Source organism: Chiloscyllium punctatum, chromosome 2 (assembly GCF_047496795.1).
Source record: "Chiloscyllium punctatum isolate Juve2018m chromosome 2, sChiPun1.3, whole genome shotgun sequence".
Taxonomy (NCBI): Eukaryota; Metazoa; Chordata; class Chondrichthyes; order Orectolobiformes; family Hemiscylliidae; genus Chiloscyllium; species Chiloscyllium punctatum.
Genome location: NC_092740.1, coordinates 113684648 through 113712504, shown reverse-complemented (window position 1 = coordinate 113712504; position 27857 = coordinate 113684648). Strand labels below are relative to the sequence as shown.

Below are 27857 nucleotides of genomic sequence, written 5' to 3'. Positions count from 1 at the left end.
GGCATGTCCTTGGATGATGTGTTGTCCCAGTCGAAGTGATGTCCTTCCTTATCTGTACGTAAGGATACTAGTGAGAAAAGGTCATATCGTTTTCTGGCTAGTTGATGTTTATATATCCTGGTGGCTAACTTTCTGTCTGTTTGTCCAATGTCATGTTTGTTACAGTTCTTGCACGGTATTTTGTAAATGACATTAGTTTTGTTTGTACAGAAGTTGAGCGGATAAATCATCTCATACCAAAATTGTGATAATACCTAAGTTTCAGAATGGTCTGACCATACGAAATAGGAACAAGAGGAGGCTGTTGAGCCCCTCGAAGCTCCTGTACCATTCAATAGGATGATGGCAGATCCAAGTATCCTTGCATTCACTTTCCTGCCTTTTTCCTATAACACTTGATTCCTGTACTGATAAAGAATTTATCTATCTTCACATTGATTTCACACAAGGTCTCTGCCCTCACAACCCTGTGGCAAGGAATTTGAAAACACTCACCCTCTGAGAAAAGAATCTCATCCTCATCTAGTCTTAAATTGGCACCTCGTAGTCTGAGACCATGCCCTTTGGTCAAAGACTCTCCCTTGAAGAAGAAACATCCTTCAGCATTTTCCTTGTTAAGCCCCTTAAAAATTCTTATTGTTTCAATGAGATCACCTCTCAATATTCTAAAATGAGTAATGTCCTAACCCGTTTAGCCTTTGCTCATAAGACAGTTTCTCCATACCAGGAATCATCTGAGCGAATCTTCTTTGAACTGTCTTCAATGAAATTATACCTTCTCGTAAATAAGGGACCAAAACTACTCTCAGTATTCCAGATGTGGTCTCGTCAGCACTTTGTAAGTTTTGGTAAGACTTCCCTACTCATACTCCAACTCCCTTAAAATAAGGGCTAACATTCCATTGTTCTTCCTCATAACCTGCTACATCTGTATGCTAGTTTTATGTTTCATGCATGGTACCTCCAAATTCTTGTGTTGCAGCGTTCTCAATATAAATAATACTTTTTGATAATAATTGTTTTGCTCTTCCAAAACGAACAACTTCACATTGTCCACATTATGCTCTGCCAACTTTTTGCACAACTTGCCTTTTCACCTATTTTTGTTGTCTGCAAATTTGACTACAGTACATTTGTTTCCTTCCTCCAAGTCATTAACATACTGCACAAGTTTTGGTCCCAGCACTGATCCCTGTGAAACCCTGTTTACAGGTTAACAACCTGAAAATAACCCACATCCCCACTCGCTGTTTCCTGTCCATTTGCCGATATGCAATTAATCTTTTTTTTTGCTTCCACTGTGCTTTCCTTTTATTAAAATGAGGATCGTCTGATGCGTACTTTTGACAAGAGGACATCAGGAGTTCACATTGTTAGATTGCTAGTATGAATGTTTAATATTTCCCACAGTGCTTTGGATTCAACAGGTAATTTTACCTTGCACGAATTAGCAAAGCGATTCAAGTCATTTTGACTTTTCTAAACTTATGTAGTTTGAAACAAAGTACGGAATGAGATTGGCTCCAGCTCCTTTTCCTCTACTCCTACCCAGCATGATGACCATGCTCTGAGTGCATTAGTTAAGTATGTTTCAGCTTCTGTTCACTGAATTTCTATTTCGTGTTGAGGAAGCCAATTGTACCAGGTCACGAATGACGTTTGGAAAGTCAGTAATTCTGCCTGGACATTCAAGAATCTCATTCCTTTGAGATTTTTGCTTTAGATTCCTACTCTATATTGTGTATCGCGTTCTAGTTATTTAAGTAGCTTGGTTAGACAAAAATCACACTTCAGTTATGAGCAAGGAGAAAAAATGAATATATCTAAATTAAAATATCTAACCTTTGTGTTAGTCTGTTTTTCTTACTTGCTGAACTGCTTTCATTGTATTTCAAAGGCATTTCGCATCAGCATTATAAAGTAAAACATGACTCCAAGTCACATAAGATATTGGATCAGATGACTAAACTCTGGGGTATGGGAGTGAGGAGGTATGCAGGGGCAGCTGGAAAGGGGAAGGCAGGCATGGGGGGAAAGAGGGTAGACTGGTGAAGGGCTAGATGTGGGAGAGCATGGTTGGTGTCAAGTGGGTGATGGAGTGTGGAAGGGGCGATGGGAGGTTGGAGGATGGAGGAACTTCTGAGCCACTACAACAACTCCAATGGTGCTTCATTCACTGACTCCTGTACCTTATCTTGAGGCATGAAAATGTGGTCTCATCAGGAAAAGGCTGGGCAGCATTATTCTAAAGGCTATTTGTCAAGCATGGAATATATTCAATCACTTTTTATTTGCAAAATCTGCTTAGTCATAGAGATGTACAGTACAGAAACCGACCCTTCGGTCCAGCTTGTTCGTGTCAACCAGATATCCTAAATTAATCAAGTTCCATTTTGTTCATATCCCTTTAAAGCCCTCCTATTCATATATATGACCAGATGCCCTTTAAAAGTTACAGTTGTACCAGTCCCATCAATTCCTCTGGCAAGCTCATTCTATACATGCACCACCCTTTGCGTGAAAAAGTTGCCCCTTGGGTTCCTTTTAAATCTCTTTCTCCACCCACCCCCCCCCCCCCCCCCCCCCCCCCCCCCACCACCACCACCACCACCACCACCACTTTAAACCTATCCTCTCTTGTTTTGTACTCCTCCAAACCAGGGAAAAGATCTTGTCTAGTTATCCTATCCAAGCCCCTCATGATTTTATAAACCTGTATAGGATTACTCCTCAGCCTCTGACGCTGTAGGGAAAGTTGCTCCAGCCTTTTCAGCCTCTCCCTATATCCCAAATTTTCCAACTCTGACAGCATCCTTCTAAATCTTTTCCGAACCCTTTCAAGTTTCACATCATCTTTCCTATAGGGGGGAGACTAGAATCGCACAGTGGTTAGGCCATTTTTGGAATACAATGTCCTGTACAGCTGCAACATGGTCTCCTCACTCCTGTACTCAATGTTATAACCAATAAAGGCAAGCATACCAAATGCCATCTACTTGCAACTCCAGTTACAAGGAACTATGAACCTGCACTGTAAGGTTTCTTTGTTGAGCATCACTTCCCAGGACCTTACCAATAAGTATATAAGTTCTGCCCTGATTTGACTTTCCAAAATGCAGCACCTCATGTTTAAAAAAAAATTAAACTCCATCTGCCACTCCTTGGCCCATTGGCCCATCTGATGAAAATCCCATATTCTGTGAGCTAACCTCCTTTGCTGTCCACAACACGTCACATTTTGGTGTTACTTACAAACTATACCTCCTGTGTTCACATGCACGAAAAGTAGTGGGGTCAGCACCTGTTCCTTGTGGCTCACCACTCGTCACAGGCCTCCTGTCTGAAAAGTGAACTTCCACCTTTTGTTTTCTACTATTGAGCTAGTTCTGTGTCCAAAAGGCTAGTTCTGCGTGCTCTATGTAACCTAACTTTGCTAACCAATCTACTATGAGAAAGCTTGTCAAAAACCTTCCTGAAGTCCATATAGATCACATCCACTGCTCAGCCCTCATCAATCCTCTTTGTTACTTTTTCAAAAAAACTCAAGTTAAGTTGGTGAGACACAAATCTATGCTGACTACTCCGAATCAGTCCTTGCCTTTTGAAATACACATGATCTGACTTATTCAGTTGTAGCATTATTGTGAACTTTTGTACTCAATCTCTACTGATGAAGACAGGCATGTCATATGCCTTGGAGAAAGTGTGGACTGCAGATGCTGGAGATCAGAGCTGAAAAATGTGTTGCTGGAAAAGCGCAGCAGGTCAGGCAGCATCAAATGAGCAGGCAAATCGATGTTTCGGGCATAAGCTCCTCATTCCTGAAGAAGGGTTTATGCCTGAAACGTCGATTCTCCTGCTCCTTTGTGGTTCCTGACCTGCACTTTTCCAGCAACACATTTTTCATGTCATATGCCTTCTTTGCCACCTTATGTTGTGCTTTTCAGGCAACTGTGGACTTGAGCTCCTCAGTATATCACAGAGTCATAGAGATGTACAGCATGGAAACAGACCCTTTGGTCCAACCCGTCCATGCCGACCAGATATCCGAACCCAACCTAGTTCCACCTACCAGCACCCGGCCCATATGCCTCCAAACCCTTCCTATTCATAGATCCATCCAAATGCCTTTTAAATGTTGCAATTGTACTTGCCTCCAGCACTCCTGTTTACAGGAATTTAGTGATTGGAACTACATAATCTTGTTAACTACAAGGCTTTTGATTGGCCTTGGTTAATAACTCCAATCAGGAAAGCCTTGGCTGACCAATATATAATCAGGGATCAGAATTTCCTCATTTGAGGACTTTCTCTGAGCTGGCTAGTCACAGCCAGCGTATTGTGAAGAAAGAAGCTCTACTTTTTTGACTGTGCTATCAACTCGGTTATATGAGCCTCTGTTTCTACTGCTGCTGCTGCCTGGGCCTAACCGGTTCTGCTGCTGCTGCCGCCGTCTCCTGCCCCTCATTAGGTTCTGCCACTGCTTCTGTCCTCTGGGCCCCCACCTGGACCTGTTGCTGCCACCATTGCCCGCATACTACTCGGATCTGTTGTTGCTGCCGTCTCCTGGCCCCCCACCTGGATCTGCTGCCGCTGTCTCCTGCCCCCCTTAACATGCAGAGATTAATTTTGAGGAGAAAACTCTGGCCAATAATTGTTTTTGCAGGTTAAAATGGGCAGAGTGAAAATGTTCAAGGTGGCATATGTACATTCAGGCAGTTGTCATTGGGACCTTTACAGGCAGCTTGTTCAGGAAAAACTGGGCAAAATCTCTTTCAGGAGAAGAGCTTGATTACACTGAAGCTTTAAAAAGTTTCCCTTGGTTTGTATTTTTGTCAGTATGGTGGGCTATCACTTCAAGGGTTCACTCACGTGACATAATGATGACATCAGCCATTTTGGAGAGAGAAACAGCTCTCTAATCTTGCTGCTTGTAGATTAAGCACCTCCTTTTTTTAGTGCTTCAGCCTCCTGGTCTTCCTCAGAATCTAACAGTAAAAGTTAGAGGATGGGCGAGTTAGCATCTTTTTCTCTCTGCATGCCTTTTACCAACTGAATCCATGGTTTTTGAGTGTAATCTTACTGTCTTTTTTAATATTGAGAAAAGTGGGTTCTTTTTGGTTATATTTATTATTGAGATCTGTCTCTTGGTTAAAATTTAAAAATATAGAACATAGGTGCTAAGTTAGAGGAGTGTTGGAGTAGTGTTGTTTTTAGAGCAGTAAACCTGCGGCTATCTTCTATAGATTAAGGTGCAAAGATGGCCTTTAGTAGAGTGATGTGCCCTTCCTGTCGGATGTGGGAGGTTAGGGAAAATTTCCATGTTACTGATGATTATGTCTGCACTTAAGTGTTTTTGGTTGCGAATCCTATTAGGTTGCATGGATCATTTGGATCGGCAGTTAGAAGCAGTGAGGAATTTACAGGAACGAGGGGGTGTGATGGATGGAAGAGAGAAAAACCATTGATACAGTCAGATAGATGGGTTGCGCCAGGTAAGATTGGAGAGGGAGGCAAGTAATGAAGGAGTCTCCTATGGCTGTCCCTATGTCAACCAAGTATGCTATTTTGGAAAATGTAATGGACTGTCAGGGGAATGTAGCATGAGCAGCCAAGTTTCTGACATCAAGACTGGCTCTAATATAATGAGGCCTAAGTCAGGGTCCAAGTGATCAATTGTGATAGGGGGACTCTCTAGTCCATGGCTGACAGTGAGAAATCAGAATGGTGTGTTGCCTCCCTGGTGCCAAGGTCCAGGGTATCTCAGAGAGAGTGCAGAATATTCCCAAAGGGCAGTGGGATCAAGCAGAAGGTCATTGTACACATTGGAACTAAGGATATAAGAAGGAAAAAGGATGAGATTCTGAAGGGAGAATGTAGGATGTTAGGCAGGAATTTAAAAAGGTCCTCGAGGGTAGTAATATCTAGATTACTCCTGGTGCTGTGAGCTAGTGAGGGTAGGACTAGGAGGATAGAGTAGATGAATGTGTGACTGATGAGCTGGTGCAGGTGAAAAGGGTTCACATTTTTTTGGATCATTGGATTCTCTTCTGGGGTAGAACTGATGCGTACCAGAAAGATGAATTGTGCCTGAATTGAAAGGGGCCTAATATACTGGTAGCTTTAGCATAGCTCCCTACTTAGGAGGATTTAAACTAGTATGGTTTGGTGTGTGTGTGGGGGGGGGAGTGGAGGGGGAGCAGGTGGGAGACCCAGGGAGATGGTGAGGAAAGAGATCAGTCTGAAACTGATACAGTGGGAATGAGAGCAAGTCAAACAGTCAGGGAATCAGGAATAAAGCAGAGAGCAAAGTAAGTTAAGCTGCGCATATTTCAAGAGGCCTAACAGGGAAGGCAGATGAACTTGGGGCATGGTTAGGAACATGGAACTGGGATGTTATAGCAATTACAGAGATATGGTTCAGGGATGAACAGGACTAGCAGCTTCATGTTCCAGGATATGAATGCTAGGTGGGAGGCAAGAGAGGGGGAGGAGTCGTGACATTTCTGATGTGGGATAACGTTATGGTTGTATTTAAGGAGGATGTTCCTGGGAATGTATCTTGGGATATTATTTGGATGGAACTGAGAAATAAGAAACAGTTGATTCCCTTATTGGAATTGCACAGTAGGCACCCCAATAGTCAGCAGGAAATTGAGAAACAAATTTGTAAGGAGATCTCATAGGATGGTTATGGTAGGAGATTTTAATTTTCCAAACATAGACTGGGACTGCCATAGTGTTAAGGGTTTAGATTGAGAGGAATTTAAGTGTGTACAAGAAAATTTTCTGATTCAGTATGTGGATGTACCCACCTAAAATTCGACCTACTGTTAGGGGAATAAGGCAGGGCAAGTGACTGTAGTGTCAGTGGGGGAGCAATTTGGGGCCAGCAACCATAATTCTATTTGTTTTAAAATCGTGATGGAAAAACATAGACTAGATGTAAAAGTTGAAGTTCTAAATTGGAGAAAGGCCAATTTTGATGGTATTAGGCAAGAACTTTTGAAAGCTGATTGGAGGCAGATGTTAGCAGGTAAAGGGATGGCTGGAAAATGGGAAGCCTTCAGAAATGAGATAACAAGACTCCAGAGAAAGTATATTCCTGGCAAATATGTTGTTCCCTTTCTGTATCAGTCGAAGCAAATACTCAGAAACGCAGTGTGGCTATAACTTCTTTACCTTTATTCCAAGCCGTGGAGAGAGCGCGATTGCCCATGTACACAAAGACATGAGTTCTTTGTCTTCTCTCGAATCTTAAAGGAAGTGTATAGTTACTTACAGGAAGCAGCATCCAAATAAGGCAACATCTTATAGAGTCATAGAGCTAGAATCAGACCCTTCGGTCCAACTTGTCCACGCCTACCAGATATCCCAACTCAATCTAGTCCCACCTGCCAGCACCTGGCCCATATCGCTCCAAAGCCTTCCTATTCATATACCCATCCAAATGCCTCTTAAATGTTGCAATTGTACCAGCCTCCTCCACATCCTCTAGTAGCTCATTCCGTACACGTACCACCCTCGGTGTGAACAAGTTGCCCATTAGGTCTCTTTTATATCTTTTCCTCCCTCACCCTAAACCTATGCCCTCTAGTTCTGGACTCCCCGATCCCAGAGAATCCCAACGTGGTGCCACTATTTAAGACTTTGTCTATTTATCTTATCCATGCCCCTCATAGTTTTGTAAACCTCTGTAAGGTCACCCCTCAGCCTCCAACGTCCAGGGAAAACAGCCCCAGTCTGTTCAGCCTCTCCCTATAGCTCAAATCCTCCAACCCTGGCAACATCCTTGAAAATCTTTTCCGACCCATTTGAAGTTTCACAACATCTTTCCAATAGGAAGAAGACCAAAATTGCATGCAATACTCCAACAGTGGCCTAACCAATGTCCTGTACAGCTGCAACATGACCTCCCACCTCCTGTACTCAATACTCTGACCAATAAAGGAAAGCATACCAAATGCCTTCTTCACTATCCTATCTACCTGCAGCTCCACTTTCAAGGAGCTATGAACCTGCACTCCAAGGTCTCTTTGTTCAGCAACACTCCCTAGGACCTTACCACTAAGTGTATTTAAGTCCTGCTAAGATTTGCTTTCCCAAACTGCAGCACCTCGCATTTATCTGAATTAAACTCCATCTGCCACTTCTCAGCCCATTAGCCCATCTGGTCCAGATCCTGTCGTAATCTGAGGGTAACCCTCTTCGCTGTCCACTACACCTCCAATTTTGGTGTCATCTACAAACTTATTAACTGTACCTCTAATGCTCGCATCCAAGTCATTTATGTAAATGACAAAAAGTATATCTATATTGATTGGGTGACCATTACAATCAGCAAGCATCAACAGTAAAGATTAAGCCAGCTGGCATGACACAATAGATGTTCCTCGCCTTTTTAACTGCATTACACAGTCTATGTTCTTCACCTCGTTAAACCTTGCCTGCAGCACCTCATTGTTTTCTGCAAGTTCTCACCTGGTCAAAGTCATGCTAGCTGTGCCTTTGTCAAGCAACCCTAAACTTAACACTTTCCCTACCTGCTCGTATCTTATATACTTTCTCAAATGGGGTTAAGGAGAATCCAAAGAGATTTTATAAATACATTCAGGGGAGTTTAAACTAACTCTGCAGGGGCATGGGAACCCAGACTGTAGCTTTAGGGTGCAGGACCTGAAGTGTAGGGAGGTTAGGAATATGGCATCAATCTTAAAGGAGGGTGCCTGTAAACAGAAGAGTGGCTTGAAGTGTGTATACTTTAATGCCAGAAGTATACGAAATAAGGTAGGTGAACTTGCAGCGTGGGTTGGTACCTGGGACTTCGATGTTGTGGCTATTACGGAGACATGGCTAGATCAGGGACAGGATTGGCTGTTGCAGGTTCCAGGGTTTAAATGTTTTAGTAGGGTCAGAGGTAGGGGTAAAAGAGGGGGGGGGGGTGTGGCTTTGCTTGTCAAAGATAGTATTACAGCGGTGGAAAGGAAGATGGACGAAGATTTGCCATCTGAGGTAGTTTGGGTTGAGGTTAGGAATAGGAGAGGTGAGGTCACCCTGTTAGGAGTCTTTTACAGGCCTCCTAATAGTCCTAGAATCATTGAAGAAAGGATTGCGAAGATGATTCAGGAGAAGAGTGACAGTAATAGGGTGGTTGTTATGGGGTCTTTAACTTTCCTGATATTGATTGGGAAAGCTATAGCTCAAGTTCGTTAGTTGGGTCAGTGTTTGTCCAATGTGTGCAGGAGAGTTTCCTGACACAATATGTAGATAAGCCAACAAGAGGTGAGGCCATACTGGATTTGGTTCTGGGTAACGAACCAGGCCAGGTATTAGAACTAGAGGTAGGTGAGCACTTTGGGGACAGTGACCACAATTCGGTGATTTTTACTCTAGTGATGGAGAGGGATAAGTGTGTACTACAGGGCAAGAGTTATAGCTGGGGGCAGGGAAATTATGATGCGGTGAGGCATGACTTAGGATGTGTGGATTGGAAAAGTAGATTCCAAGGCAAGAGCGTAATTGATATGTGGAACTTGTTCAAGGAGCAACTATTGAGTGTCCTTGATAAGTACGTACCTATCAGGCAGGGAGGAAAGGGTCGTGTGAGGGAGCCGTGGTTTAATAAGGAATTGGAATCCCTTGTTAAATGGAAGAGGGCGGCCTTTGTAAAGATGAGGCGTGAAGGTTCAATAGGGGCGATTGAGAGTTATAAGGTAGCCCGGAAGGACCTGAAGAGAGAGCTAAGAGCAGCAAGGAGGGGACATGAAAGGTCCTTAGTTGGTAGGATTAGGGAAAACCCTAAAGCTTTCTATAGGTATGTTAGGAATAAAAGAATGACTAGGGTAGGAATAGGTCCAATCAAGGATAGTAATGGGAAGTTGCGTGTGGAGGCTGAAGAGATTGGGGAGGCACTGAATGAATACTTTTCGTCAGTATTCACTCAGGAACAGGACATTGTTGTCGATATGAATACTGAGGCACGAATAAGTAGAATGGATGGCTTTGAGATATGTAGAGAAGAGGTGTTGGAAATTCTGGCAAGGGTGAAAATAGATAAGTCCCCTGGGCCTGATGGCATTTATCCTAGGATTCTCTGGGAAGCAAGGGAGGAGATTACAGAGCCATTGGCCTTGATTTTTGTGTCCTCTTTGTCTACAGGAGTAGTGCCAGAGGACTGGAGGCTAGCAAACGTGGTTCCCTTGTTCAATAAGGGGAGTAGGGATAATCCTAGTAACTATAGGCCAGTGAGTCTCACTTCTGTTGTGGGCAAAGTCTTAGAGAGAATTGTAAGGGATAGGATTTATGCACATCTGGATAAGAATAATGTGATCAAGGATAGTCAGCATGGTTTTGTGAAGGGCAGGTTGTGCCTCACAAACCTTATTGAATTCTTTGAGAAGGTGACTAAGGAGGTAGATGAGGGGAAAGCGGTAGATGTGGTATATATGGATTTTAGTAAGGCGTTTGATAAGGTCCCCCATGGTAGGCTACTGCAGAAAATACAGAGATATGGCATTGAGGGTGAGTTGGAGGTTTGGATTAGGAATTGGCTGGCTGGAAGAAGACAGAGGGTAGTAGTTGATGGCAAAGGTTCATCTTGGAGTGCCGTCACTAGCGGTGTTCCGCAAGGATCTGTTTTGGGACCATTGCTGTGTGTCATTTTTATAAATGACCTGGAGGAAGGGTTAGAAGGTTGGGTGAGCAAGTTTGCGGATGATACGAAAGTCGGAGGAGTTGTAGACAGTGAGGAAGGATGTGGCAGGTTACAGCGGGATATAGAGAAACTGCAGAGCTCGGCAGAAAGGTGGCAAATGGAGTTCAATGTAGCTAAGTGTGAGGTGATTCACTTTGGTAAGAGTAACAAAAAGATGGGGTACTGGGCTAATGGTCGGATACTTGGTAGTGTGGAAGAGCAGAGGGATCTTGGTGTCCATGTACACAGATCTCTGAAAGTTGCCACCCAGGTAAATAGTGCAGTGAAGAAGGCATATGGCGTACTGGCTTTTATTGGTAGAGGAATTGAGTTCCGGAGTCCTGAGGTCATGCTGCAGTTGTATAAGACTCTGGTGCGGCCGCATCTGGAATATTGTGTGCAGTTTTGGTCGCCACACTATAGGAAGGATGTGGAGGCACTGGAACGGGTGCAGAGGAAGTTTACCAGGATGTTGCCTGGTATGGTAGGAAGATCCTATGAGGAAAGGCTGAGGCACTTGGGGTTGTTTTCATTGGAGAAAAGAAGGTTTAGGGGTGACTTGATAGAGGTGTACAAGATGATTAGGGGGTTAGATAGGGTTGACAGTGAGAACCTTTTTCCACGTATGGAGTCAGCTATTACAAGGGGGCATAGCTTTAAATTAAGGGGGGGTAGATATAGGACTGATGTTAGGGGTAGGTTCTTCACTCAGCGAGTCGTAAGTTCATGGAATGCCCTACCAGTAGCAGTGGTGGACTCTCCCTCTTTATGGGTATTTAAGCGGGCATTGGATAGGTATATGGAGGATAGTGGGTTAGTGTAGGTTAGGTGGGCTTTGTTCGGCGCAACATCGAGGGCCGAAGGGCCTGTACTGCGCTGTATTCTTCTATGTTCTATGTTCTATGTAAAAGGGTAACTAGGGAGAGAATAGGACCCCTCAAAGATCAGCAAGGCATCTTATGTGTGGAACCGCAAATGATGGGGGAGATACTTGATGAGTATTTTGCATCAGTGTTTATTGTGGAGAAGGACATGGAAGATACAGAACATGGGGAAATAAGTGGTTGAATCTTGAATAATGTCTTTACTCCAGAAGAGGTGGTGCTAGATGTCTTAAAACACATGAAGGTGGATAAATCCCAAGGAACTGATCAGCTGTACCCTAGGCCTCTGTGGGTAGCTAGGGAAGTGATTGCTGGGCCCCTTGCTATGACATTTGTATCACCGATAGTCCTGGGTGAGATGCTGGAAAACTGGGAGGTTGGCCAACGTGGTGCCACTATTTAAGAAACGTGGTAAAGAAAAATCAGGAAACTGTAGACCAGTAAGCCTGATGTCGGTGGTGGGCAAGTTGTTGGAGGGAGTCCTGAGGAACAGGATTTACGTGTATTTGGATAGGCTGCCTCACAGCGCCAGGAACCCGGTTCGTTTCCAGCCTCAGGCAGCTATCTGTGTGGAGTTTTCACTTTTTCCCTATGTCTACATGGGTTTTCACTGGGTGCTCCAGTTTCCTCCCACAGTCCAAAGATGTGTTGGCTGGGTGGATTGGCTATGCTAAATTGTCCCATAGTGTCCAAGTGGATTAGCCATGGAAAATACAGGATGATGGGCAGCTGATGGGGGAGTGGGCCTGGGTGGGATGCTCTTAAATGGGGTGGCACGGTGGCTTAGTGGTTAGCAATGCTGGGTTCAATTCCTGCCTCAGGCGACTATGTGGAGTTTGCACATTTTCCCCATGTCTACATAGGTGTCATCTTGGTGCTTCGGTTTCCTCCCACAATCATAGAAGATGTGCAGGTCAGGTGAATTATCATGCTAAATTGTCCATCGTGTTAGGTGCATTAGTCAAGGGTAACTATAAAGTAGAGGAATGGGTCTGGGTAGGTCACTCTTCGGAGGGCAGTGTGGACTTGCTGGGTCGAAGGGCCTGTTTCCATGCAGTAGAGAATTTAATCTAATGTAACCTGGATCCTTGCACTCTCTCTCCAATATCCTTTCAAGCCAGTCAGAGATGTTCTGCATCCTGGCACTGGGTAAGCAACATACCATGTGGGACTTTTCATCCTGCCTACAAAGGATGCTACCTATTCCCCTAATTATAAAATCCCCTACAAATACCATTTTGTCTTTTTGCTCCCTCCTTTTGAATGGCTTCCTCTACTACGGTGCTGTGGTCAGCTGGCTCTTCCACCCTACAGCCCTGTTTCTAACCGACATGGGGAGCAAGTACCTCGTACCAGTTGGACAAGATCAAGAGTTGAGGTTCCTTTACTTCTGAATACAGTATCACTCTACCTGCCTCACTTGCAATCATACCCTGATGTCCTTGACCACTGACTAAATTTGAGGAGCTTAATATACCAAGTGTGACTGTCTCCTGAAACAAAGCATCCTTGTTAATGGGGGTAGTGCCTTAATCTCAAGATGGAATTATTTGCAGGGTATGTTTAACCATTATTTTGGTATGCTCCTCTTGTGTTTATTTTAGTTTTCATGTTACAGATTTTTATTTCATGCTTATGGTAAGGAAGGTTGAACATTGATCAAATTACTTTGTTTCTGCCAATGTAATTGCCTTGAGACTGACCTCATTTTGGTGTTTTTTCTTTTTGCTGTCTGTGTCTTACAATTGTGCACTCCACAACCACCGATGAAGGAGCAGGGCTCCGAAAGCTAGTGCTTCCAATTAAACCTGTTGGACAATAACCTGGTGTTGTGTGATTTGTAACTTTGTACACCCCAGTCCAACACTGGCATCTCCAAATTATTTCTTTTTGCTGACGATCTACCTCCCATTTTGATTAAATCACAGGCCTGAATAGAGGAACTAGTATTAAGGAGCTTAGGCTATTTTTCTGACCAGATTGCAGTATAGATGAGCAACACTATTTACCCCATGTAAGAGCACTCAAGTCAATTTTCTCACCCCAGTCTCAGAATGCAACAACTTCTCTCATTTTACCTCTATTATCGTCCCTAAAATGGTCTTCCTTTTGAGAAATCTTTTTGTCTATTATTGCTCGGTAAGCAAGTTTCCTGGTGCATGAAACCCTTTGTGATGTCCTGAGAACAGATGCTATAGAAATGCAAAGTTTATATTTCTTAAATACAACAGGAAGCATTGTACTAATTTGAAGTCTAGGATTGTATTTTTTAATAACATAATCAAAAAATATTTACATTTATATTACACTTTTCATGTCTTCAAGACCAGCTAAGGATCTTTGCATCCAATTAAATGTTTTGAATTTTAATTGCTAGAGCACATGGCTGTTTACATACAACAATGAAATAAATGGCTGGACCATCTGTTCTGGTATTTGTTGATAGCTAAATGTTGGTCAGGACGCTTGAGAAATTCCTTAATTCATTTGCCACTCTAAGATTATTTAAGCTCATTGAGCTGATAGTTTAGCAGCACTGACAATGTCACGTACACAATGCTGCAGTGAATCCAGCCTGGATTGCATGCTTATCTCTCTGGAGTGCACATGAATCTGTAACTTTAGGGTGCAGGTCATGCATTCTGCACTGCATGACTCTGAAAACTAGTGCTAATATGCTAGTATTGACTTGGGATTTCCATATGTGGTTGTATATTTTGCACCCACTAGTATTTTCTATTTTTAATTTGAATGCCTTTCTCAAACCTCTTGCTTGTTCTATTTCATAATTCTGTAAGGTCTCTTTAAACACAACATTTTTAAGAAGTCTTGGATGATATTGTCAGTGCTGGCATTTTTAGCCCGGTCATAGAAATGTACAGCATGAAACAAACTCTTTGGTCCAACCCATCCAGCTGCCTTTTAAATGTTGTCATTGTACCCGCTTTCTCCACTGTCTATGGCAGTTCATTCCATACACCCACCACCCTCTGCATGAAAACGTTATCCCTTGGGTCAGTTTTAAATTTTTCCCCTCACCCTCCATCCCAACAAGAAGACCTTGTCTATTTACCTTATCCATGCCCCTCATGATTTTATAAACTTCTATAAGGTCACCCTCAATGCTCCAGGGAAAACAGCCCCAGCCTATTCGTCCTCTCCCTATGGCTCAAACCCTCCAAACTTGGCAACATCCTTGTAAATCTTTTCTGAACTCTTTCAAGTTTCACAACATCCATCCTATCTGGGGAAGACCAGAACTGTGCACACTTCCAAAAGTGACCTGACCAATGTCCCGTACAGCGCAACATGACCTCCCAACTCATATACTCAATCTGAAGAAGGGCTCATGCCCGAAACGTTGATTCTCCTGCTCCTTGGATGCTGCCTGACCTGCTGCGCTTTTCCAGCAACACATTTTCAGCTCTGATCTCCAGCATCTGCAGTCCTCACTTTCTCCTAGAAGATTTTAACCTACTGCAAATCCTCTTGCAAGGATGCCTTCCTTAAAGAAGCTCTCTTCCTTCCTCTACAAGGATTTCAGTGAGTCCCTTTCTCACTGCACACCCCAGGTCATCTCCTCTGCCCAGAAGCTCTTCAGCCACGTTCTCAAACAAACTCGCTACCACAGCCACATCTCCTTCCTCAGCACCTGCCTACGGAACTGACTGACCCCGCACGGACTCTGGAAAAAGATTCCTGAAGAAGGGCTCATGCCCGAAACGTCGATTCTCCTGCGCCTTGGATGCTGCCTGACCTGCTGTGCTTTTCCAGCAACACATTTTCTACTCAATGATCTGACCAATAAAGGAAAACATACCAAAAACCTTCCTAACTACCCTTGCTACCTGTGACTCCACTAGTTCTAGTCATCTTTGAAATGATGATTGACTGTCTAAGCCATTTTAAAAGGTAATTAGGAGTTGACAACAATTCTGAGTCTGGAATGCAGGTAGGCCAGACGAAGTTAGGGTGACACATTTCCTTCTCTAATAGAAATTGGCAAAGCAGATGGCTTTTTACAGCAATCGGTATTGATTACATGATTGTCAATAGACTAGCTTTTGGTATCAAAGTGTGGGACTGGAGAAGCAGAGCAGGTCAGGAATCATCCTAGGCGCATGTGAATTAATGTTTCTGGCATAAGCCTTTCATCAGGAAGGTGTGGGAGTGGGGAAGGAATCTGAGAGGTGGGATGAGGTAGCTGGGAAGGTGATAAGTGCTGCAGGTGAGGGGTGATGGTGTTAGGTCAGAGTGGCAGGTGGATCAGATCATTGGGCAGAAAGATGGACAGGTAGGACAGTTCAGGAGGGCAGTGCTGAGTTGGAAGGTTGGATCCGGGATGAGGTGGGAGGGAGGGGAAAGGAGGGAACTGATGAAGTAGACATTGATGCTGTATGGTTGGAGGATCTCAAGGTGGAAGATGAGGCATTCTTCTTCCAGGGATCGGTAGTTGGATTTGATAGTGGAGAAGGCCTAGGACTTGCATGTCCTTGGCAGAGTGGGAGGGGGAGTTGAAGTGGTAGCTTTTAATTTCACCATCAGCCAAAATGGAATTTAACCCATGTGCCTGGAATGTTAGCCTGGGCTTTTTGATTAGTAGTCCAACGATGTTACCCTATTCCACTGCCTTCCCAAAACCATCCTTTCCAATATGCCTTCTCTTGAATTTTTTTGAATATTTTCTTGAATATTTTTTCCCCAATCTCTGGAGCTTCTTTGCACACTATTGTACATTAAGGGTAATTTTTAAAAAATGAAAGTTGTGGTGTGGTTTTATTGTGCTCCCAGTGTATCCAAATGTACTCCAGGTATTATTACTACTTGAGTAGGCATCTCAGATCTTTGTAGATGTATCTGTTACTGAGCTGAAAAATGTGTTGCTGGAAAAGCGCAGCAAGTCAGGCAGCATCCAAGGAGAAGGAGAATCGACATTTTGGGCATAAGCCTTTCTTCAGTATCTGTTAGGCTATCAAATTGAGTTACCAGTTTCTCATTTTTACTGCTAAACATGTTTATTTTATGCTTTGCGACATAGTAACTGAGCACTGCCTTGTGAATATAGAGACAGTTTCATACAATTGCAGGATGAAAATCTGAATAACCTTTATTTTTCCCACTTCCCTTTTATCCATAAAGGGTGCATAATTATTCCACAAAGATTCAACTTAGAGTCATAGAGTCATACAGTACGGAAACAGACTCTTCGGGCCAACTCATCCTCGCTAACCAGACATCCCATTCTGACCTAGTCTCATTTACCAGCATTTGGCCCATATCCCACTTAGTGTAACTAAAATTGAGGCAGTTGTGAACAGGAAATAGTACTATACACTTTGTGCAGGATATGATCACACGAAATAGAAGCAGGAATAATAGGATGACAACTGATCTGTTCATTTTTCCAATTCCGCATACCCATCAAATCCTGATTGATTCCCTTGACTAACAAGAATCTATCGACTGTCTTAAAAAAAAATTCATTGACCCTGCTTCCAACACTTTCTGGCAGAAAGTTTCAAAGTAGCCCAATCTGGAGTGAAAAAAAATTCTCGAGTTATGGAATCATAGTCATAGGGCTGTACAGCATGGAAAAGAGACCCTTCAGTCCAACTTGTCTATGCCAACCAGATATCCTAAATTAATCTAGTCCCATTTGCCAGCATTTGGCCCATATTCCTCTAAACCCTTCCTATACATATACCCATCCAGATGCCTTTTAAATGTTGTAATTGTACTAGCCTTCACCACTTCCACTGGCAGCTCATTTCATAGGTGTACCACCCTTTGCATGAAAACGTTGGCCCTTACATCCCTTAATCCTTCTCATCTCAATTTAAACACATGTCCTCTTGTTTTGGACTCCCCTAATCTGGGGAAAAGACCTGGACTATTCACCCTATCTATGTCCATTATTGATTTTATAAACTTCTAGAAGGTCACCCTTCAGCCTCTGATGCTCCAGGGAAAGTAGCTCAATGCCTCTAATCCTGGCGACATCCCTGTAAATCTTTTCCAAACCTCTCAAATTTCACAACGTCCTCCTATAGCTGAGAGAGCACAATTGAACGCAGTATTCCAACAGTGGCCTAACCAATGCTTTGTACAGTTGCAATTGACCTTCCAATTCCTACTTTTAATGCACTGACCGATAAAGGCAAGCATACCAAATACCTTCACTATCCTGAATCTACTTTCAAGGAACCGTGAACCTGCTCTCCAAGGTCTCTTTATTCAGCAATCCTCCTCAGGATGTTACCATTAAGTGTATAAGTCCTACTCTGATTTTGCCTATCCAAAATGCAGCACCTCACATTTATCTAAATTAAACTCCTGTCTGCCACTTCTCAGGTTACCGGCCCATCTGATCAAGGTCTTGCCTGTCCACTAAAGCATCAACTTTGGTGTCACCTGCAAACTTAACCATACCTCCTATGTTCAGATCCAATAAATGACAAAAAACAGCGGGCCAATTGTGGCACACCACTGGTCCCAGGCCTCCAGTCTGAAAAGCAACCTTCCACCACCACGATCATCTGTCTTCTACCTTCGAGCCAGTTCTGTGTCCAAATGGCTAGTTTTGCGTGTCTTTCATGTGATCTAATCTTGCTAACCAGTCTACCACAACCTTGTCAAATGCCTTACTGAAGTCCATAAAGATCACATCCACTGCTCTGTCTTCATCACTTCTCTTCTTAGCTTCTTCAAAAATCTCAATTAAGTTAGTGAGGCATGATTTCTATGCACAAAGCATGTTGGCTATCCCTAACCAGTCCTTGCTTTTCCAAATATGTGTAAATCCTGTCCATGAGGATCCCCACTACTACTGTCAGGCTCACCAGTCTATAGTTACCTGGCTTTTCCATAATACCTTTCTTAAATAGTGGCACCGTGTTAGCCAACCTCCAATCTTCCAGTATCTTAACTATGGTGATGAGTGATACAAATATCTCCGTGGGGTCCAGAAATCACTTCCCTAGCTTCCCATAAAGTTCTTGATTATACCTGAACAGGTCCTGGAGATTTATGAATTTTAAGACATCCAACACCTCTGCCTCTGTAATGTGGACATTTTTCAAGATGTCCTTATTTATTTCCTCAAGTTCTCTAGCTTCTGTATCCTTCTCCACAGTAAACTCTGATGCAAAATATTCATTTTAGTATCTTCCCCCATCTCCTGTGGTTCCACACATAGGTGACCTTGCTGATTTATAAGGGGCCCTGTTCTCTCCCTAGTTACCCTTTTTGCCCTGAATGTATATGTAGAATCCCTTTGGATTCTGCTTAGCCCTGTTTGCCAAAGCTATCTCATATCCCCTTTTTAGCCTCCTGATTTCCCTCTTTAAGTATGCTTCTGCTTTTATACTCTTCTAGGGATTCACTTGGACCCCGTTTTCTATACATGACACATGCTTCCTTCTTTTTCTTTACCAGAAACTCAATTTCTCTAGTCATCCAGCATCCCCTACCCTTTCCAGCCTTGCCCTTCATCTTAACAGGAACATACTATCTCTGGATGATTGTTATCTCATTGTTGAAGGTTTCCCACTTTCTAACTGCCCTTTCTCTGCGGATATCTGCCTCCAATCAACTTTTGAAAGTTATTGCCTAATACTGTTAAAATTGGCCTTCCTCCAAATTAGAACTGTAACTTCTGGATCTGGTCTACCCTTTTCCATCACTATTTTGAAACAAATAGAATTATGATCTCTGGCCCCAAAATGCTCCCTCACTGACTCCTCAGTCACCTGCTCTGCCTTATTTTCCAAGAGTAGGTTAAGTTTTACACCTTCTCTACTAGGTACATCCACATACTTGAGAGAATTTTCTTGTACACACTTAACAAATTCGTCTCCATTCTAAGCCCATAACACTATAGCAGTCCCAGTCTATGTTTGGAAGGTTAAAATCCCCTACCATAACCACCCTATCATTCTTGCAGATAATGGAGATCTTCTTACAAATTTGCTCCTCAATCTCCTGACTATTGGGGGTCTATTATACAATCCCAATAAGGTGATCATCCTTTTTTTATTTCTCAGTTCCACCCAAACAACTTCCCTGAAAGTATTCTCGGGAATATCCTCCCTATGTGCAGCCATAATGTTATCCCGAGTCAAAGAAATGCCGTTCCCCCCCCATTTTACCCCCCTTCCTATCCTTCCTATAGCATCTATAACCTGGAACATTAAGCTGCCAGTCCTGTCCATACCTGAGCCACGTCTGTATAATTGCTATTATTATCACAGTCCTATGTCGCCGACCATGCCCTGACCTCAGCTGCCTTACCTGTTAGGCCTCTTGGACTGTAATAAATGCAGTTTAATTTATCAGTCTCATCTCATTCTCTGCTTTGTTCCTGCCTGCCCTGACTGTTTGACTTGCTCCTTTTTTATCCCCAACTGCACCAGTTTTAGACTGATTTCTCTTTTTCACCATCCCTTCTTCCCTGGCCCCCCCAAAAAAATTAGTTTATATCCTCCTGAGCAGCTTCTCCCTTTCAGCGGCTATGCATTTATCTGCTCTAGCCTCCTATTCCTACTCTCACTAGCTTGTGGCACCGAGAGTCATCCCAATATTACTATCCTCGTGGACTTACTTTTTCAATTCTTGCCTAATTTTCGATATTCTCTCTTCAGAACCTGATCCTTTTCTCATCTTATGTCTTTAGTTACAATGTGTACAACAACCTCCTGCTGGTCCCTCTCCCCTTTTAGAATATTCTGCACCCTCTCGGAGATCTGGGCTTACCCTCTAGTTGAAAGAACTTGTCAATATCCACTTTGTCAAGACCATTCAGGATCTTCTCTTTTTAAGCAAATGATCCCCATCTCCTAAACTTGAGGGGAAACAAATCCCGTCTGTCCAACCTTTACTCATAACCCACTCATTGAGGTATGAATTTGGTAAACCTCCTCTGAACTTTGCTCAATCTATTTGAATTCTTCCTAAAGGAAGAGACCAAAACTGTTCTCAGTGTTCAAAACATAGTCACATTAATCTCCTGTATAACTGAAAAATAATATCCTTACCTCTATTGTAAATTCTCAATGTAATAAAGGCTAGCATTCATTAGCCGCCTTGATTGTATTGTATATGCACACTAACACCTTGCGATGTGCAGTATAACAGATCCCTCTGTACCTTGGAATTCCACAGTCATTCTCCTTTTAATTAATACTCCACCTCATGATTCTTCCCGTCAAATTGAGCAAGCTAATTTTACCAAGTTATATGCCATCTGACAATTTTTGTCTACTCAGTTGACCTATCTATCCATCTGCAATTCTATCTTCACAGCAGATTTTCCCACTTACTTTTGTCTTCTCTAAATTTAGCTACTATGCCTTTGCTCCTGTCATCGAAGTCATTGATGTAAAATATTGAGGCCTCTGCACAGACTGTTGGAGCACTGTTCTTCTCATCCAACCAATCGGACAAGAACCTATTTATCCATTATCTGCCAGCTAACCAAAATTCTGTCCATACTAATAGGTTAATGAACCATATGCCCACAGTGTTGGAGGTAGTATTGCCTGATGGGCAGAAGACAGCGAGAGGGGATAAGGATTATTTTTCAGGTTGGTGATCTGTGACCAGTAGAGTTCCAGAGGAATCGGAACTGGGACTGCAACTGTTTACAATATATGTTAATGACTTAGAGGAAGGAAGTGAATGTACTGTAGTCAGATTTGCAGATGACACAAAAATAAGTTGCAAGAGGGACACAACCAGTTTACAGGGAGATATTGCTAGGTTAAATAAATGGGCAAGAATTTAGCAAATGGACTGTAAGGTGGGAAAATATGAAGTTGTCGATTCATCAAAGGAGAACAAAAGAACAGTATTATTTAAGTGGAGAAAAACTGAAGAAAGCTGTCACATAAAGAAACTTGGAGGTACTTGTGCACAGAAAGCTAGCACACAGGTGAAATAGGTAATCAGGAAAAACTAATGGAATGTTTATCCCTCTTCTTTCAAGAGGGTTGGAGAATGAGTAGCGAAGCCTTACTAAAACTGTAGAAAGTGCTTGTGAGACTGTATCTGGACTATGAGCAGTTTTGGTCCCCCTATTTAAGGGAAGACTAATTTCACTGGAGGCAGTTCAGGAAAGCTTTACTAGGATGGTCCCTGATATGGAAAGACTGTCTTATGGGCAAAGGCTAAACAGCTTGGGACTCTATTCACTGGAGTTTAGAAGAATGTAAAGTGATCTCATTTAAATGTATAGGATTCTTAAGGTACTTGATAGGGTAAATGCTGAAGGATGTTTCTCCTCACAGGAGTGTCTAGGACCAGAGAAGATAGAATTAAGGGATGACAATTTAATACTAGGATGAGGAAGAATTTCTTTTTTGGCTGGAGACTTTGTTTGTTTAGTGGTACTTGCTACAAAGAACTGTAGGGTCTTTGTGTATATTTAAGGCTGGGGTGGATTCTTGATCAGTGGGGGAATCAAATGTTACCGAGAAAATGCAGGAAAGTGGACATGAAGAATGTCAGAACACCCTTAACCTTGTTGAATTGTGAAGCAGGCTCGAGGGCTGAATGACCTGCTCCTGTTCTTACTACTTAAGATCTTATGAGCTTTCATTTTTTTCAATAACTTGTGACATGATACTTTAGTTAAATAAGCTTTCCCTTTCATAAAACCATGCTGACTCTTGCCAATTGCCTTATGTTCATTCAAGGGCCTGACTACAACCTCTTATATGATCAATTTTAATCCCTTTCCAAAGCAGACTTTGGTAGCCGATCCATATTTTTGTATTTTCTGCTTCTCTCTTTTCCTGAATACGCACATTAATTTATTACTTTCCAGTCTGATTGGAATTTTTCCTGAATCTAAGGAATTTCAGAAAATTAAGAGCAATACATCTACTACTTCATTAACAACCTCAAGGTCTAGGATGAAGTCCATGTGGACCTATAGAATTTGTCAGATCCAAAGCTGCTTACGTTTGCTTGGTACTTCTTCCCTTGTGATTCGAATTTCACCAATATATATTCTCCCTTTCACCTCCTAATTAACAGGTATTACTAGAATGTTTTTGCAACCTCTGTAATGAAGATAGAAAATATTCATTCATTCATCATTTGTTTATAGAAAGCCAATGCTTACTTTGCATTTTTCTTTTTCAAATACCTATAGAAACCCATTACCTTCATAGCTAATGTCTTCTCATAATCTAATTTCTTCCTTCTAATTAACCTTTTAGTTGTTCTCTGCTATTTCTGTATATTTTGACCAACCATCTAACATGCTACCTACCATTGTGCAGTTTTATCCCTTTTCCTTAATTTTAATGCTTTTCACAGCTACTTTAGCTATTCATGAATGATGGGTCCTCTCTTCAGAAGGCTCTTTGTAATACAAATATACTTATTCTGAAACATCTCCTTCGATATTTGCCACTGCATCTCTATTGATTTATCATCTAGTCTAGACTTCCAGTTTACTACTTGCTCAGCTTTCATGCCCACATAATTGTCCCTATTTTTGTTTAAAATAGTTATTTGTTTTTTAAAATAGTCTTCACAGGGCATTTCACTTTCAAACTGGATACAAAAATAAATCATATTGCGGACACAACTGCCCAGGATTGTCTTTTACTCTGGGGTCCTGATTAATCCTGTTACATCACACTGTGCCAAACCTATTATAACCTGTTTTCTGTCTGTGCTGCTGTCAAGCTATCTCAAAAATATTCTGTGAACTCCTCATCCAGACAATTAACAACAGTTTGATTTTCACCAGTTTATATGTAGATTAAAGTAGCCTTTTCTCGACTCTTTGATAAGCTGCAAACTTCCGAATTCCTACTCTTGTTGCAGATTGCAAACTCTTTGCAGAAACTATGCATGTTCACCGAAATAACTGTCAAGAATGTCAGAATTATTGTGCAGTCTCATTTTCAAGCAAGTATGCACTGTGGATCACTATCAGTTTATATTTCCTATTTAAGCATTATTTGATGTCTTGCATGCTGGTTCACACAACTGTGATGCTGATTTTATTCTTTGGTATACATTGAAATTAAAGATTTCATGCAGGGTGGTTGTCATAATCAAAGTTAACTCTGGGCTTGCCTTAATACCACAGGGATGGACTAATGAGTACTTTTTAGAATTGCATGTTCAATCATGGCTTTTGCTTTCGGTAGATGCTCCACAGCTGTGATATGTTGACTTGCGAATAAACAAAGTCAATGCAGAACAGTTGTTGTGACTGTTCAGAATCCTTAGTATATTGCAAAATAAAAGTTGGCTGGTCATGTTGAGGCTGTACGAACTCTGGTTAGACCACTGTTGGAATACTGCATTCAATTCTAGTCTCCCAGCTGAAGGAAAGATGTTGTGAAGCTTGAAACATTTCAGAAAAGATTTACAAGTATGTTGCCAGGGTGGGAGGGTTTGAGCTATAGGTAGAAGCAGAGTAGGCTGGGGCTATTTTCCCTTGAGCATCAGAGGCTACGTGACCTTATAGAAGTTTATAAAATCATGAGCATGAACAGCTGAAGTCCTTTCTCCAGCGTAGGGGAGTCTAAAGCTGGAGGGCATAGGTTTAAGGTGAGAGAGGAAAGATTTAAAGGGACATAAGGGGCAACGTTTTCACACAGGATGGTGCGTGTATGGAATGAGTTACCAGACGAAGTGGTCGAGTTGCAACATTTAAAAGGCATCTGGATGGGTATATGAATAGGAAGGATTTCGAGGGATATTGGGACTAGATTAATTTAGGGTATCTGGTCGGTATGGATGAGTTAAGACTGAAGGCTCTTACTGTGCTGTACATCTATATGAGTGTATAATAAACAACTTCATTACCATTTTGACTGAATTATGTTTTTCTTTCTTTCACTAGCCCAGTGTTTTAATTGTAAGCTACAAGGAATCTGCAAAGGCAGCTTCACAGTTTGGATCATATGAAAGGACAGAATGGAAGCCTGACAGCAGCATGATTGCAGTTGCGGTAAGATATAAAACTCGATCCAGGCCTTAGCATTGTCCATTAGCAGAAAGGCTTTATAAAGAGGCTTAAGTTTTTTTTTATTTGCATTAAGTATTTTATGTAAGTTATTGGTATTGCTTTTGCTATTCAACGCATTTACCAATTAAAAGTACTTGTTTTCGAGTGTCTGCAATTTTTCAAAATGTAGTTCTTTTTTGACTAAATTTTTTGGTGGGAAAAATGAGGACCCAAGTACAATATTCACAAACCTAAAAGTCACCCAACAAATATAATAACACTGGTTCCTGTTGTATAGAGATGCCGTCAAGTTTGTCAGTGATTGTAAATTGATTGTATGAGTTCACCAATTTAATTGCTGAATAGAGATCAACACTGGAAGAGGTTCTTCAAATGGGGAAGAGAACAAAGGCTTCCACTTATACCACATCCAATAGTCAAAATTCTCAGTGAGTATGCATACAATGAGTTGCTTTAGAATTGTAGTCACTGTTATGTTGTCAAAAGTATCTGCTAGTTTTTACCTGAGATGTGTTAAAGGACAACAAAATAGATGGATTTGTTTTAGCAGTATTAGTTGGAGGAGAGATGATGGGGCATATCATGTTTCTTCAACTTGTTTAAACAGAGCTTTGTTTCACAAAGGATGGGGACGTATACCAAAGCAGTGTTTTGTTATTGCTTTGCTGGAATGCTGAATTATGTCCTGTGATCAATTTCATGTAGCTAATTCTGATGCATACCCAAAGATTTGATCATGTGATAGTGAACATGTGAAGTGCTATAACATGATACTAACTCACATAACAGCTTATTACATGATATTTACCTACACCTTGCAAATAACTATCAGTAGAAAATTCTCATTACCGATGCTGCTGGACTTGCTTCGTGAGAGGAGAAAGAATTAGTGTTTCAAGTGGGTGTCTTTTTGTTAGAACCTAAAACATTAACTCTGTTGAGGAAGGGTAGAAAAGAAAAGGGGTTCGAGGGAGAGATGATGTTAGGGCTAGGGACTGGAGTGGTGGAAGGGATGATAAAGTTTGAGATGGCGGTGTGATAGAATAGAGAAGCAGACATCTATTGCACGTTTTGTGTCTCTTTTACCCACATGCAACCCTTGCCACCATCACTGCCATACCATGAGCTGTGTTTCTTAGGATGATCTGTGTGTCAAGGTGATTATCACTGGCTCCAATGTTAACCTCTATCATGACACTGTCATTCTGAATAGTGGGGACATCCAAAGAACCCACTATGGTCATGCCATATTCAAGGCAGTGTGCTTGCATCACTTGTGCACATGCTAATAGCCCTGAGTTGGCTAGGAAATCATCTCCCCATTCTGTTAAAATGCTGCTCAAAGTTAGAAGTTTGGAAATCCTGGATGTGTTTGAAAATTCATTTGCACCTTTGTCTACCAGTGTTTGACCATGGGTAAATTTGTTTTGTTTTCGTTCTGTTATGCTGCAGAAGGTGACATTGGTTGTCTTTTCTAAACATTTTCTTCGTAATTTCTGTCAAAACTCTCAATTTAATTTGCTTTTCATTGAGAAGTGATTTCAGTCAAGAAAGCAAACTACTGGTGAGCTGGGCATGTCATTAGATAATTCCCCTTTTGACTTTTTTCACTTCCCTTTTTGGTAAACTGTTCTCTTTGCAGGGCAATCAAAATTTAAAAACCTGTTGCTTGCTTAAAATGAAAGGTTCATGAATTTCTTGTGACATTGTAATTCTGAAATGTAAAATATTTCTCAGTCCCTCTGCATGTCTCTTCTATGGTGCATTTCTTATGGACATAAAGGAAATTTTACATTCTACCATTTTGGTAGGTGTACAACATAGGCGCATCAACTTTTGTTCATAAATGAGTCAGCATTCTGTTGAGATTATTGCAAATATTGAAGTATCTGCTTTTGAGAGACTTATTTTAATGTTTACTGTTAACTATTTAGTCAAATTAGTGACCTTTTATAGGTGCTTATAAAAGCATGAAATGCATGGATAGGTTGAACAGTCAAGGTATTTCCCCAGGGTAGGAGGGTCCAAAGCTAGAGGGCATGGGGTTAAAATGAGGTGGGAAACCTTTAAAAGGGACCAAGTGAGCAACTTCGTCATGCAGAGGGTGTTGCGTGTTGTGGAGAAAGTGGTGGAGGCTGGTAGAATTGGGACATTTTTAAAAGACAGCTGGGTGAGTATGAATAGGAAGGATTTAGAAGGGTATGGGTCAAATGATGGCAAATGGGACTTGATTACTTTAGGATAACTGGCCAGCATGGACAAATTGGATTGAAGGGACTGTTTCCATGCTGTCTCTGTGACTCTAACTTAACCTTCACACATGTGGACGCATAATGAATGATTTTAGCTGATTTTATTAACTCTTCAAATTGGATTGTTAATGAAATGACACACATTTAATATTTATTACATTTGAAATTTTTTGGATTCGACTTTTTGCAACCTCTAGTTTTATAATTGTGTGCCTTCACAATGTTCAGAGTTACATACAAAACTAATAACTGTGATATTCTCCACTTAGTATTATTGGTTCCTCAGCATTAGCGTAACATTGTTCCTTGGAATTGCAATGCTTTTGTTTTGATTGTCCCAAAGTACGTGTTTCCCGTTGATAAGCTAGTCTGGATTTCTGTGCAGTGACTCAGAGCAGTGCATCATATTATTGCTTTTGCTCGCTTTAAAATGCTGTTAATAAAGCAGTAAATAGAGCAATAATGGGTACAAATTTGTTTGTAGTTGGTGGCCCATTTGCTATTTTAATGATGAGTCTGGAAAACTTGAATTTTCCTTTTGTTCTACCTAATCTACCCACCCAAAAACCTAGTTGTCTTTTTGTTCTTGCTATTATTATTTCCTTTTCCTGTCTTACTCACTCTGCTTTTAGAAGTATCACCTTGCTCACTAATCTGGACCTACTTGTTCAACTTATTGACTTCTACCTGCCCCTCTCATGCTGACCTTTAGAAAGACTAAATTTGGTGGCCAGGTCCATAAACTATTGAATGAAAGTTTTTTTCTGCCTTTGACTTCTCCTGTTGTTTCTGGACAGCATCCATGGAGAGAGAGCAAGCTAATGTTTTGAATCTTGACTTTTCAGGACTGACATGAAATCAGCTTTTTTCTTGGGGAGTATGGATGTCATCAGTCCTCATGCTATACCTAAAACCTTTCTTGGAGTTTAAACGTGCAAAGATTTTTCTCATGCAAACAATAACTGTCGCACTTTCCTATATTCAGTCATCTTGCAGTTACTGTTCTGGGGCAAAGTAAATAATGTAGGCATCATTGA

At 41.7% G+C, this 27857-nt stretch overlaps 1 protein-coding gene across 1 annotated transcript in view; it reads left to right on the top strand.

Annotated features, from left to right (window-relative positions):
• The window catches only part of ric1 (RIC1 homolog, RAB6A GEF complex partner 1), a 207380-nt gene that overhangs the window by 14642 nt on the left and 164881 nt on the right, over positions 1-27857 (top strand). Inside the window, exon 2 of the mRNA XM_072587420.1 lies at positions 24443-24550. Within this exon, the coding sequence (XP_072443521.1) occupies positions 24443-24550 (108 nt within the window). The remainder of the gene's footprint in view (positions 1-24442; positions 24551-27857) is intronic.